This window comes from Lepidochelys kempii, chromosome 1, assembly GCF_965140285.1.
Source record: "Lepidochelys kempii isolate rLepKem1 chromosome 1, rLepKem1.hap1, whole genome shotgun sequence".
NCBI lineage: Eukaryota > Metazoa > Chordata > Testudines > Cheloniidae > Lepidochelys > Lepidochelys kempii.
Window position 1 is genome coordinate 306,887,901 of NC_136380.1, and position 15,570 is coordinate 306,903,470.

The 15,570-nt window shown below is 43.3% G+C and overlaps 1 protein-coding gene across 1 annotated transcript in view; it reads left to right on the forward strand.

The window, feature by feature from the left end:
* Nucleotides 1-1,378, forward strand: part of CFTR (CF transmembrane conductance regulator) — a 144,553-nt gene extending 143,175 nt beyond the window's left edge. The window contains exon 27 of the mRNA XM_073328163.2: nucleotides 273-1,378. Coding sequence (XP_073184264.1) covers nucleotides 273-479 — 207 coding nt within the window. The 3' untranslated portion in view covers nucleotides 480-1,378. The remainder of the gene's footprint in view (nucleotides 1-272) is intronic.
* Nucleotides 1,379-15,570: the final 14,192 nt, after the last annotated feature.

Below are 15,570 nucleotides of genomic sequence, written 5' to 3' on the forward strand. Positions count from 1 at the left end.
ACCATTTTTGAAACTGAGCACCAGGAACATTTCCCAAACACCATAATTTTAAAACTCTTTTTCTGGTTTGTAATGAAAATTAGTCAGTCACTTGACATTTCAAAGTATGTAAAAACAGCTTTTTTGCTCTTCTCCCAGTGTAAGTCCTTGAAGTTTTCCCTCCTATCAATCTGTGCTACCTTGCTAGTTTATGTAGTTAACTGAATTCTATTGATATAGGTCTAATTGAACACTATTGATATAGGTCTAATTGATTGAACATGTTTAATTAGGTAATAGAAGAGAATAAAGTGCGGCAATACGAGTCAATCCAGAAGCTGCTGAATGAAAAGAATTCCTTCAGGCAGGCTATCAGCTACTCTGATCGCCTTAAGATATTCCCACTACACCGCAGGAATTCAAGCAAGCGCAAGTCTAGACCCAAAATCAGTGCCTTGCAGGAAGAGACAGAGGAAGAAGTGCAAGAGACCAGGCTGTGAGAATGGGTGGAAACGCTTCCTCTTAGGAGTTCACTGGTGGAGTTTGGGGGAATACAGTACTGTACCTCAAAAACAGGAGAAGCATGACCAACACCACTGAAATTGCAGGAACAAGCACAGATTCAAACTTTCAGGAGGCATTAAATGACATTTATGGAAGTGGCTGCCCACCAATGGTCAAATTGTGTGTGAGGCATTACATATCCTTGAAGATTTACCACTTGTTCTGGTAAGCCAGGCTTCCTTGTAAAAGCTGCTTTTCTGTGGTACAAAACTAGATGATGGGCAGAGATAGGAACCCGTTTAGACCGACTTAATCATTTCATCAAATTTTCAAAACTTTTGCTGACGTGTGTTTGGGAGGAAGGGAAGGTGGCAGAGGAGGAATGTTAAAAAAAATCGAGCTTGAATGGAAAACACTAAAATAAAAAATGTACAATGATTGTTTTAAGTTCACTTACTCCCTGAAAAGAGGTTGAGAAAGCACCAGTGACCCACTCAGAATATTTCCTCCTACTCATTCTTCAGGCACTTACTGTATTTCAACACTGCAGAAAAGGCAAATGCCCTCTCACAACACTGCACAGCTCCAAGCATGCAGGTGAGAATGAAGGAAAAAGAGGATGTTGGCTTGTAAGTTGCTCAACATCCGTCATGTCTCAGCAGTTAAAAGATGATCATGGGAGTTAATATTTCCTTCTGGAATCTAGTAAGACTATTGGCCCAGCTTTGCAAACACTAATTGGGTGGAGTGCATGCTGATATGGGCAGTCCCCTTGTAGTAAATGGCAGGACTTCCAGCAGCTGAAGAGTAATATTCTGTGTGTTTAGGTCAGACACCTTTACATGCTTTTTATCATAGTTTGTATAAAGAACAAAAACTTTGAAGTAGACTTTAATAATGGAACCAGTTTTTACATGCTTCTGTTTTTGCAGTTTTCAGATGCATACTGAACTTTTCTCTAGAATATTTTATTTTAATATTGTTGCAAACATTTATTACGAGAATGCCGTATTTTAAGAGTGATTATGCACTATAAAGAAAAATATATTTGTATAGAAAGAATTTTTATATTTGAAACATCTCCTTTTTATGCCACTAGTCCTTTTTATTGCATGTTATAGTAAAACTGCAGGGGGGAGGGGGGGAAATGACAGTATCCCAAAGACATCTCCACTAGCATCCAAAGTCACCTTTATTGGGACGCATGGAAGCATTCAGGCAAGACAAGTATGCTAAGCTTCTATTTAAATAAAAACGCTCTTAACTCAAATTGCTTATGTAACAAGTCATGATAGTTGCAACAGAAATGTTCTGCTGTTTCTACTAAGTGAACACTGCCTACCAAACAAAATGCATTTAATTTTTTATTCTATTTATTACCAAAGTAGACAACATGATGTACAGTATGTCAATAAAATTAAGACTGTATACAATTCCACTGTCTGGCTTTGTTTGGTTTGTTAAAAAGACAATTCTACTGTCTATTTCCTTGGGGGTTTTATATCTTATGGTTGCTAAGCTAAATGCAGATGTATCAAAATGTCTCTGGAAACAGTGTTGAACTTTCCAAGCCCTTAGTCTCTAAGGTGCCACAAGTCCTCCTTTTCTTTTTGCGAATACAGACTAACACGGCTGCTACTCTGAAACCTTTTAAATTGAGATGTTCTCTCTGATAAGGGCACAAACAATAATCCCTATATTACCACTAAGGGAAGTTTTGTGTACTCCCAACTAATACATTTCAAAATTTCATTACAAAAATTTCTCGTTTTCCCTGGGAACAAAATCCTTTTTAAAATATTCTTTTGGACTGCCAATAGTTACTGTGGCTAGAGCTGGGTGAAATTTTTTGGCCAAAACTTTTTTTCACAAAAAAAATAAAAATAAAAAAACGTAGATTCGAGTCCACCAAAACAATTCATGAATTCATGAAAATGGTTGATTTCATCTAACTGTTTTGGTCAAACAAAAAACAAAAACAAGCATCTGAAAAATCTAAACAATTTTGTTTTGAAAAATGTTTTAATGAAAACAAAATGTTTTGTTTCAGATCAAATTAATTCTTTCAACTTTTTGGTTTGCCAAAAAATTTTAACTTTCATTTTGGGTGGACCCAAAACTATTTTTTCCCTGAGTTTTTGGTACTGCAAAGGAATTGAAAAATCAGTTATTTTCACAGCTTTAGAGGTGACAATTTTGAATGCTTGGTTCTAAATGTACACCTCAGTGTCACCAGATGGTGCTGGCGAGCAGTTGTGCTTTGGTTTAATCAAACTGTAACCGTTTGTGAAGGTTTATGATTCTTTTTGTGATCTACAGGTTTTATATGGCATGCTAAGCAATAAATTGTTAGAATTTGAGTCCTGTCTTTAAACATTTACATTAACTTGCAGGTAAGTGAATTTGGGCATTTTTGTGCTATTTGGGAATAGAAGAAACCATGGAAGCTCAGCAAGAGAACTAGAAAGAGCATTTTTAAGGGGATGCTAACAGTCAGTTGGCATCACTATCTGAACATCTCTTCATTTACAATCAGAGTTTATAAATTATCCCCATCCAGAGTTTGTGGCTGAAGAAGGAGGTGTATACACTGTGACAAAGTTTCTCCTCTATCTTGGTGGGTCTTGTGCTTATTGGCAGATTTGCTCACCTTGGAGCTTCATGGCAGCCCTCAGTTTGGCTGTTTTCATGAACCCACAATCCAGGTAAACTCCTCCTGTGTCTGACCAGGAGTTGGGAGGTTTGGGGGGAACCCGGGACCACCCTCTACTCCGGGTTCCAGCCCAGGGCCCTGTGGAATGCAGCTGTCTAGAGTGACTCCTGGAACAGCTGTGCGACAGCTACAACTCCCTGGGCTACTTCCCCATGGCCTCCTCCCAACACCTTCTTTATCCTCACCATAGGACCTTCCTCCTGGTGTCTGATAATGCTTGTACACCTCAGTCCTCCAACAGTCCATGTTCTCACTCTCAGCTCCTAACACCTCTTGCTCCCAGCTCCTTACACGTGCACCACAAACTGAAGTGAACTCCTTTTTAAACCCAGGTGCCCTGATTAGCCTGCCTTAATTGATTCTAGCAGCTTCTTGATTGGCTGCAGGGGTTCTAATCAGCCTGTCTGTCTTAATTGTCTCCAGAAGGTTCCCGATTGTTCTGGAACCTTCCCTGTTACCTTACCCAGGGAAAAGGGACCTACTTAACCTGGGGCTAATATATCTGCCTTCTCTTACTCTCCTGCAGCCATATGGCCCGACCCTGTCACAACATGGACAGAATGAACATAGAACACTGAGCTCACTGCTTAAATTATAATCAGCTGAACTAGAGAAACACAATTACAGATTTCACAGTAGCAGCTGTGTTAGTCTGTATCCGCAAAAATATCCACAAAAAGAAAAGGAGTACTTGTGGCACCTTAGAGACTAAAAAATGTATCTGAGCATAAGCTTTCGTGAGCTACAGCTCACTTCATTGGATGCACGTAGTGGAAAATACAGTGGGGAGATTTTATATACACAGAGAACATGAAACGATGGGTGTTACCATACAGACTGTAACAAGAGTGATCAGGTAAGGTGAGCTATTACCAGCAGAAGAGGGGACGGGGGGGGGGGGGGAATCTTTTGTAGTGATAATCAAGGTGGGCCATTTCCAGCAGTTGACAAGAACGTGTGAGGAACAGCGGGAGCGGGGGAGGGGGGATAAACATGGTGAAATAGTTTTACTTTGTGTAATGACACACCCACCACACAACAAAAACACTAACCCAGGAACTTATCCTTGCAACAAAGCCCATTGCCAGCTGTGTCCACATATCTATTCAGGGGACACCATCATAGGGCCTAATCACATCAGCCACACTATCAGAGGCTCATTCACCTGCACATCTACCAATGTGATATATGCCATCATGTGCCAGCAATGCCCCTCTGCCATGTACATTGGCCAAACTGGACAGTCTCTATGTAAAAGAATATTCTTGACGTAAAACAAATCAGACGTCAAGAATATAACATTCAAAAACCACTCGGAGGACACTTCAATCTCTTTGGTCACTCGATTACAGATCTAAAAGTGGCAATTCTTCAACAAAAAAAACTTCAAAAACAGAATCCAATGAGAGACTGCTGAATTGGAATTAATTTGCAAACTGGACAGCATTAAATTAGGCTTGAATAAAGACTGGGAGTGGATGTGTCATTACACAAAGTAAAACTGTTTCCCCATGTCCATTTCCCCCTCTTCCCCCCCCCCCCACTGTTCCTCACACGTTCTTGTCAACTGCTGGAAATGACCCACCTTGATTATCACTACAAAAGGTTTTTTTTTTCTTCTTCTTCTCTCTCCTGCTGGTAATAGCTCACCTTAACTGATCTCTCTCGTTATAGTGTGTATGATAACACCCATTGTTTCATGTTCTCTGTGTATATATCTCTATATATATCTTCCTACTGTATTTTCCACTGCATGCATCTGATGAAGTGGGTTTTAGCCCATGAAAGCTTATTCTCCAATAAATTTGTCTCTAAGGTGCTACAACTACTCCTGTTCTTTTTGCGGATACAGACTAACACGGCTGCTACTCTGAAACCTTTTACATCTGAATAAACCAAGTCATTTTGGTTCTTTGTCTCTCTGAGTCATCTTTGGTTCCTCTTGGCTGCTTCTTTCATTAGCCACCACAACCACTAGTTTCAGAGTAGCAGTCGTGTTAGTCGGTATCTGCAAAAAGAAAAGGAGTACTCGTGGCACCTTAGAGACTAACAAATTTATTGGAGAATAAGCTTTCGTGAGCTTTCATCCGATGAAGTGAGCTGTAGCTCATGAAAGCTTATGCTCAAATAAATTTGTTAGTCTCTAAGGTGCCACAAGTACTCCTTTTCTTTTTGCACAACCACTGGTGAGTCAAGTAGTGGGTGCATGTGCAGATACTCCGGTCCAGTGGAAAGTACCAGGTACCACTTAGTTACTGTTTTAGAGGCAGGGGACAACTATTACTGATGTCTGCTATATATGCTTAGCAGGATTCAAGGGAGCTTAATTGATGGGAAGTGCTAAGTGCCCAAGCATAGAGAATGTCCGGAAGTGAATGAGAGATTTCTTGGACCTCTTCCACCTGTATCTCGAGAGAATCAGCTAGATATCTGAGCACATCCTGAGGGCTCCATCCATGGGAGATGGTGTAGATGGTCCCACCTCATCTAGGGGACCGGGACAATACAGCAGCACATATTTCCTTGTCCTAGCATGGCGGTTCTTCTCCTCAGAAAACTCTTCAAAGGCCTCAGATTAATGGTCTGCAACCTGATACACCATCCCAGGAGCCTATAGTGTAAGGTAGGAAGTTTTCGTTCCAAGAGACCATCTGGAAGTGTGACCTTAGGGTTTCCAATAGGGCCATGCTGGAACACTGTAAGCAAATAGGGATGGTGCCATGAATCTTGATCTGAAAGTAGAAAGGATCCAGGTCAGTGGTGCTGACATGCCTTGTACTGACAAACTTGGCATCAAATGAGCAGCACTGAAGAGACTAGAACTGATGCAAGTGGTACAATATCAGCTGGCATTGAAGCACTTAATACAGAGGTAGCCCCCGATGCTCTGACTTCAGCACCAGAGGCAGCTGATTTGAAACCTGAGACTGTGCTGGCGTCCCAGTACCATGCTTCCTCAGAGCTTCTGTGGTAACCAACTTGGCCCTTAAGAGTCTCCTTTGATCAGGAGTGGTGAGGGCACTTGGACCTCTCGAATCCCCAGTAGGATGTTCCCCTGCTCTTCACAGATAAGTAATATTCCTTTTTGTCTGAGGACTTTGCTTTAACATTCCTATCAGAATCTGAAGCTAGAATGGAGCACAGGAGCTAGTGGATCTGGAACCCACAGGGGCACTTCTGCACTGAGGTGGAACTTTTCCAGAGGCTTCTGCCCTGCCCAGATCAGAGCCCTGCTTCCTGGATGTGTCTGACAAAAACATTTTAAGATGCACCTCCCTTGCCTTTAAAGTCCTTTTAGAAAAGGATTTATACACTGATGATTTGTCGGGAATATGAGCTTCTCCAAGATAAAAATGGCATCTGGTGTGTTTGTCCTTAATCACAAATGCTGCCTTGTGAGCCGAGCAATGCTTAAAACCTGGTGACTTAAGATGGGACATCTCCAAACCCCAGCACCAGGATGATCCTGACTGAAGAAAATCAAAATAAGGGAGATAAAAACTACAAAAAAATTGTCCAATGGAAATTATCCTAATTCACTGTGGTATGGAGTAAGTCCTCCAGGAAGTACACCTATCCCACACTTCCTGTACACTCTAGATGCCATCTTTGGGGTTTTGGGACACACTTCCTGCTGGGGTCAGAAACAAAGAAGCCCAGGACAGGGCAGTCACAAGCTGCAGCTACATAGAGTAGTAGCAAGTTTTGTTACCTTATTGCTATCACATCCACCACTTTCTCCATATCCAGAGAGCCAGTTATCGCATCATAGAAGTCAATCAGGTTGGTCAGGCATGACTTGCCCTTGGTGAATCAAATTTGACTGTTCCTGATCACCTTCCTCTCCTCCAGGTGCTTCAAAGTGGATACTTTGAGGACCTGCTCCATGATTTTTCCAGGGACTGAGGTGAGGCTGGCCGGTCTGTATTTCCTTGGATTCTCCTTCTTCCCTTTTTTAAAAATGAGCACTATATTTGCCTTTTTCGGGTCCTCCCCCAATCGCCATGAGTTTTCAAAGTTCCTGTTCATAATAAAGGGTTTATCTTTGATAGAAGTCTGCTTGTCAGTAAGACACTACACACTCTACGTATCATTGCAATGTCTACACAACTATCTACACACACTAAGACAAGAAAGAGTGCATTGAAAAGTGGACACTGAAGCATTCCCTCTTGCAGCCACAGGTGATGAGAATGAACTGAGTGATGGATGGTCTGTCCTGCCCATTATGCCCTCGGCATGGGAGCATGAAGACATACAGGGCGCATTCATTCCCTCGGGCCAAAAGACTGATCTTGAGCACATGGGGTGTGTGTCCAACAGGAGTACATTACATGTATGGACAAGCAAGCAATGAAGAAATGATATTTTACTAAAAGTAAGGACTGATTCTCTTAAACAGGAACAGTTGCATGTAGTATTTTGTAGCTCAGTGGGCTTGTGTGTAGAGATACCTGTCACCCAAAATGGCAGTTGCTCACACCTAAGCCTTCCCAACACTGGCACATGGGCTTTTTGAAAATGAAATTCAAAATAATAGCTTAAGTACCTTCCCCCAACAATCAGTTCTAAACAAAATGCAAGGGTTGCCAAGACAAGCTGCAAGAGCTGCTTATGGGTCTGCTGATCAGGCCTGCCCAGAGACTGAGCTCAGACAGATTGATACTTGGGTCCCCATCACTGTCCCATGCTCACTTTCTACTAGCTCTGTCCCACTTACTCTCCAGCTTCTCAACTCCCTCCCTGTTGCTCTCTCTCAGCCCTTTTACTGTAGCTCTGTCCTTTTATCCTGCTCTGTCCATTTCCTGCCCCTTACACAGTTGGCTCTCTTACCTGCCTCTCCCCCATCCCATTTCATAGAATCATAGAATATCAGGGTTGGAAGAGACCTCAGGAGGTCATCTATTCCAATCTACTGCTCAAAGCAGGACCACCAACTAAATCATCCCAGCCGGTGCTTTGTCAAGCCAGGCCTTAAAAACCTCTAAGGATGGAGATTCCACCACCTCCCTAGGTATCCCATTCCAGTTCGTCACCACCCTCCTAGTGAAATAGTGTTTCCTTTTTATAGTGGGGGGCCCAAAACTGGATGCAATATTCCAGATGTGGCCTCATTAGTGCCGAATAGAGGAGAATAATCACTTCCCTCGATCTGCTGGCAATGCTCCTACTAATGCAGCCCAATATGCCATTAGCCTTTTTGGCAACAAGGGCACACTGTTGACTCATATCCAGCTTCTCATTCACTGTAATCCCCAGGTCCTTTTCTGCAAATCTTTTACTTACCAGTCGGTCCGCAGCCTGTAGCAGTGCATGGGATTCTTCCATCCTAAGTGCAGGACTCTGCACTTGTCCATCATCAGATTTCTTTTGGCTCAATCCTCCAATTTGTCTAGGTCACTCTGGACCCTATCCCTACCCTCCAGCATATCTACCTCTCCCCTCAGCTTAGTATCATCTGCGATCTGGTTGAGAGTACTATCCATCCCATCATCCAGATCATTAATGAAGATGTTGAACAAAACCGGCCCTAGGAGCGACCTCTGGGGCACTCCACTTGATACCGGCTGCCAACTAGACATTGAGCCATTGATCAGTGCCTGTTGAGCCCAACGATCTAACCACCTTTCTATCCACCTTATAGTCCAGTCATCCAATGGATACTTCTTTAACTTGCTGGCAAGAATATTGTGGGAGACCATATCAAAAGCTTTGCTAAAGTCAAGGTAAATCACATCCACCATTTTCTCCATACCCAGAGAGCCAGTTATCTCATCATAGAAATCAATCAGGTTGGTCGGGCATGACTTGCCCTTGGTGAATCAAATTTGACTGTTCCTGATCACCTTCCTCTCCTCCAGGTGCTTCAAAGTGGATTCTTTGAGGACCTGCTCCATGATTTTTCCAGGGACTGAGGTGAGGCTGACCGGTCTGTATTTCCTCGGATTCTCCTTCTTCCCTTTTTTAAAGATGAGCACTATATTTGCCTTTTTCCAATCATCCAGGTCCTTCCCCAGTCGCCACGAGTTTTCAAAGATAATGGTCAATAGCCCTGCAATCACATCAGCCAACTTTCTCGGCACCCTCCGACGCATTAGATCTGGCCACAGGGACATGTGCATGTCCAGCTTTTCTCAATAGTCCTTAATCTGTTCTTTCACCGCTGCAGGCAGCTCACCTCCTCTCCATACTATCCTGCCCAGTGCAGAAGTCTGGGTGCTGACTTTATCTGTGAAGACCTAAGCAGAAAAACATTGAGTACTTCAGCTTTTTCCACATCATCTGTCAGTAGGTTGCCTCCCCCGTTCAGTAAGGGTCCCACACTTTCTCTGACCTTCTTTTTGTTGCTAACATACCTGTAGAAACCCTTCTTGTTACCCTTCACTTACCTTGCTAGCTCCAACTCCAATTGTGCTTTGGCCTTTCTGATTACATCCCTGCATGCTCAAGCAATATTTTTATACTCCTCCATAGTCATCTGTCCAAGTTTCCACTTCTTGTAAACTTCCTTTTTGTGTTTAAGCTCACCAAAGATTTCTCTGTTAAGCCAAGCTGGTCACCTGCCATATTTGCTATTCTTTCTGCACATCAGGATGGTTCGTTCCTGCGCCCTCAATAAGGCGTCTTTAAAATACAGCCAGCTCTCCTGGACTCCTTTCCCCCTTGTATTAGCCTCCCAGGGGATCCTGTCCATCAGCTCCCTGAGGGAGTCAAAGTCTGCTTTTCTGAAGTCCAGAGTCCATATTCTGCTGCTCTCCTTTCTTCCTTTTGTCAGGATCCTGAACTCGACCATCTCATGGCCACTGCTGCCCAGCTTGGCACCCACTTCTACTTCCCCTACAAATTCTTCCCTGTTTGTGAGCAGCAGATCAAGAGAAGCAGGACCCCTAGTTGGTTCCTCCAGAACTTGCACCAGGAAGTTGTCCCCAACACTCTCCAAAAACTTCCTGGATCGTCTGTGCACTGCTGTATTGCTCACCCAGAAGATGTTAGGGTGATTGAAATGCCCCATGAGAACCAGGGCCTGTGATCTGGAAACTTCTGTCAGTTGTCCGAAGAAAACCTCATCTACCTCATCCTCCTGGTCTGGTGGTGTAGAGCAGATGCCCACCACAACACCACCCTTGTTGCTCTCGCCTCTAAACTTAACCCACCCAAAGACTCTCAACAGGCTTTTCTCCAGTTTCATACTGGAGCTCGGAGCAATCATACTGCTCTCTTACATACAGTGCAACTCCTCCACCTTTTCTCCTCTGCCTGTCCTTCCTGAACAGTTTATACCCATCCATGACAGTGCCCCAGTCATGTGAGTTACCCCACCAAGTCTGTCATTCCAATCACATCATAGTTCCTTGACTGTGCCAGGACTTCAAGATCTTCCTGCTTGTTTCCCAGGCTTCTTTCGTTCATGTACAGGCACCTAAGATAACTAGCCGATTGACTTACTTTCGCAGTATGAATCAGGAGGCCTCCCCAGTTGCACCCTCCTTCTTGTGTTTCCTCCTGGTATCCCAATTCCCCACTTACCTAAGGGCTTAGATCTCCATCCCCCAGTGAACCTAGTTTAAAGCCCTCCTCACTAGGTTAGCAAGCCTGCCTACAAAGATGCTCTTCCCTCTCTTTGTTAGGTGGATCCCACCTCTTCCTAGCAATCCTTCTTCCTGGAACAAGATCCCATGGTCGAAGAATCCAAAGCCCTCTCTCTGCCACCACCTGTGTAACCACACATTTACCTCCACAATTCGATGGTCCCTACCTGGGCCTTTTCCTTCAACAGAGAGGATGGACGAGAATATGACTTGCACCTCAAAGTCCTTTATTCTTCTTCCCAGAGCCACGTAGTCTGCAGTGACCCGCTCAGGTGGCAGTATCATTGGTGCCCACGTGGAGAAGTAGGAAGGGGCAGTGGTTCGAGGGCTTGATCAGGTCTCCCTGCACAGTGCTGGGTCAGAGGGGCTCTGGAGCGAGGAGGAGTATCCCAGCTGGGCCCTGTCTCCCCATTCCCCACACACACAGTGCAGCACTACCTATTTAAAACTGCTTTATTGTATGATGATAACTCAGATTCCAGTTCCCCAAACTTTAACTGGGAGGGAAAGAGAAACTATTCACTCCCAGAGATCAAGCATAGAAAGTTTTATCCTAAAATAATCATTTTTATCCAAATTATCAGTTGAAAATAGGGGTTTTTATCCAGGGGTGGGGGGGCTACGCTAAGGGTCTGTTCTGGTGAAACATACAGTACTGCAAAAAGGAGTCTGAAACAATATATATTAGAGTAGAACAAAAAGGATGTACATATTAAGCACAAACACCTGCTTTTTAAATCTTTTTTTTTAAACCGCAGGTAATCATGTTTTCATAATTTGACATTCAAAGTTTTATATATAATATGTAAATAAATAAATTAAATAAATGCACACTTTAGAGAGAAAGAATACGCAGGCTAAAAAATACAGCGTATAGACTGTAGATGCCAAGTCTAAGATCACAAAGGAAAGTTTAATCTCAAAAAGTCTGCTGGGCAGACGCCAGAATGACGGGCAGTGAAATCTTACCACGGTAGAGTCTCCAGTAGTCCTGAAAGCAGAGGAGGAGAGAGGAGCAGGCGCTCAGAACTGCTAGCGCAGCAGCGAGGCCCTCCTTGGAGATGGCAGCAGCAGTGGAGACCTGCAGAGGCAGGGCTGAAGTAAATGAATGTCTTGGTTAATCACACACTACTAAATCAATCTTTACAAATGTTCAATCACAACATAATTAGACCAAGTTGCTTGATGATCACGGTTATAGTTTATGACAACATGGTCGGAATTTGTCCAATACATAATTGGGAGCAGAACCGTGGCATCCTGAGAGCGTGTGATTCTGCAACCAGTTTTGTTTTACAAATTACTAGGCTATTGATTTATATGCTTTACCATCTTACTTAAAATGTTCTCTTGCCAAGTCTCTTTCTAAAGCTCTTCTATTTTTTTCCATTTCTACAATCCACAAATCCCTTGAGGTATTCTCCTGATCCTGGTACCTCTATAATGTGATTGTGTGTGTCCATAACCTATTTCTTTTCAGGGTAATAATTGCTCTTCTTGAACTCTGGCAGGATATGATCAACAATTTTGATTTTTTTTCCCCTACTGAGCTGCATTTTAGACATTTAGCCACATAATAGCTTTTAAAATATTTAATTACACTACAATTAGTCTTGATTTACCATTAATTTTTAGAGGTTGATTCTGAATTATAATATAATTGGTTGCATTTTAATTCCTCCTCTGGCTCTAGAAAATAAAATCTTCTGCCAACTGATATCCTATTTCTTTGTCCTCCATTTTTTACTCCACCCTCTAGCATTAGTTGGTCACAATTATATAGCAATTGCTAAGCAAGGACAATGAGTTTATCATTGTACATACCATCTAAATAAATCCGTAGTAAGTCTCTGCCTCAATCTAACCAAGATGTAACACAATAGAACAACATTTATATTTGCTTACAAAACCCTCACTCTCCCCAAGGAAAACATGTCAGTATGATTTCCTGTCTTTGAGAATAAAAAAATAAAATCAAGTCCTGTTGACCAAGGGATCATCTCCATACATACACCTCTACAAACCAGCACCTGCTAGTGACAGGTGTCATTAATGTTATAAAATAGTGTCCATTTTAAATAAATCCAAATAAATAAGTACTTATGTGACTGTCACTGTAACATCTTTCATAAGGAATCTACAAAAATCAATAGTAACTGAGCCCCTCAGACTCTTTAATGCGTTTATCCTCTCAGCACCTGTGATAAATGAAGGGGCAGCGGGGGAGGGAGGAACTCCCTTTAATGAACACCCAGCCATCCAGTTAGCTATAAAATCCCTCTTGGTAGCTGTTCTCTACTTGCTTTACCTCTGAAGGTTTAAAAAGTTTGACTGCATGCATAAGTAAAAGGAAGTGAGTGTGCTCCTGGCGAAAAGAGCCAATGGGAAAGTTAGAACTTTTTAAAATTGGGAAAAAAACTTTCCCTTTGTCTGTCTATTGTTGTTCTCCGGAGAGAGGAGACGCAGAGCAGGAACAGGGTTGAACTATGCTGTAGAAAGCTTTAAGCCAGGTATGAAAAACCCTCATATCATACCTAGAGACTACTTATATGGTATCCCCAGATATGTAAGTAGATCAGGGAATGTCGAGGAAGATGCGATTAGGTTTCTTTTTTTTTTCTTATTGGCTTGTAGACTCCTCTGTGCTAACCCCCAAATGCTTTTGTTTTGCTTGTAACCTTTAAGCTGAACCTCAAGAGAGCTATCGTGATGCTTAATTTTTGTAATAATTTTTTTTAAGATCTAGCAAAAAGCCTAAGTTCCAGATGTATTTTCTTTCTTTTTGTTTTTAATAAAATTTACCTTTTTAAAGAACAGGATTGTTTTTTTGTGTCCTAAGAGGTTTGTGCATATGTTGTTTAATTAGCTGGTGGCAACAGCTGATTTCCTTTGTTTTTCTTTCTCAGCTCTTCCCGGGAGGAGTGGGGGGTGAAAGGACTTGAGGGTACCCCACAGGAAGGAATTCCCAAGTGCTCCTTCCTGGGTTTTCAAAAGGGGGTTTTCTTTGTTTGCACTTGGGTGGTGGCAGCATCTACCCATCCAAGGTCAGAGAGAAGCTGTAACCTTGGGAGTTTAGTACAAGCCTGGAGTGGCTGGTATTAATTTTTAGAATTCTTGCTGGTCCCCACTTCTGCACTCAAAGTGCCGGAGTGGGGAATCAGCCTTGACAGCACCCTTGTGAGGTAGGGAAGTGCTATTGCTTTTTCCATTTTACAGATGGGGAACTGAGACCCAGAAAGACTATGAGGGAGGCTTTTCAAGGGCACAAGTTGCAGTTAGGTGCCCAATTACCACTTGCACCTTTGAAAGTCGTCCCTAAATGACTTGCCCATGGTCACACAGATGTCTGCAGTGGAGCAGAAATTGAAGGTGGGTGCCCTACGTCACGGGCGGGTGCCCCAACTAGTCTTTCTTTCTAACACTTATTCTTGTGGCATTTCGTAATGGCTGGCATGGGGCAATTTTACTTACATTTACTCTTTTGTTTGGCTGCTAAATGATCTAGGTCACCACCAAAGCCAAAATTACCAGCTGGATTCCATGCTTTGTGAGTTTTTTGCCTGGTTACGATGGAGACTGAAGTACCAGTCATTTGATTCTTGGAAATTTAGAGTTGTGACTAACACCCTCTTTCCTGATATTCTCCTTTTCTTTCTCAGCTTCAAGGCCCCCCATGCTCATTGTGATCAGGTTTCTAGTGAATGCTCGGTTTCCCTTGTCTTGTTCTGCGAGAGATTCCCAAGGTATGTTGTCTATGACTGAGAGTAGATGAATCTCTGGATTACTCAGGGGCTAATAATGCTACCAGCCAGTACCTTTGTGAACACATTGGGGGTGGACAACAGACTAACACTGAATGTTTTGTACTGATGCTGGTGATTCCCATAGACAAACTCAAGAAATTGATAATGATTAGGGCTCTGTGTTTGTCACAGAGGTCATGCATTCTGTGACTTCCTGTGACCTCTGTGACTTCTCCAGAGGCCAGTGTGGCTGACCCCAGGGCCACCTGAGCCACTGGCTCTCCCAGAGTTGCCCTGGGGAGAGCCACCCCATCCGCCACTTGGGTGGCCCCACAGCCAGCTGCACCAGCCGCTGCTCTGGTAACCCTGAGCAGCTGGCCCCGGGGACCTCCTGAGCAGCAGCTGATGCAGCTGGTCCCAGGGACTGCCTGAGCAGTGGTCCCAGGGGCAGTGGGAGCAGCCACAGCTTGGCAGCTCCCAGCAACAGGCCCAGGTGGCCACAGCAGCAGCTGACCTCCTGGAGCCCCTCTGGCAGCTGCCCCGCGCCCAGGGCTCCTCCCCACAGCTGGTGTTGCAGGCCCCCCCGGGGCTTTCCCCCCGGCAACTGGTGCTGTGGGCTTCTCCCCTGCTCCATAGCACACCTCCACCCCCAAGATTCAATCATGGATATTTATGGTATAAGTCATGAACAGGTCATGGGCCGTAATTTTTTGTTTCTTGCCCATGACCTGTCCATGACTTTCACTAAAAATACCCATGATTAAGTTGTAGCCTTACTAATGATAGATTCTAATTAGAATATGTAGATGATCTCCTAACTGGTCTCTCACACAGACCGCAACAAAGGCTGAAAGCTCAAGTCTCCATCATGACTTTCATTGTTTTCAATCTCTTGTTCAGCCCCTTGAGGTCTAAGGGTATGTCTACACTACAAAATTAGATTGAATTTATAGAAGTTGTTTTTTCAGAAATCATTTTTATATAGTAGATTGTGTGTGTCCCCACACAAAATGCTCTAAGTGCATTAAGTGCATTAACTCGG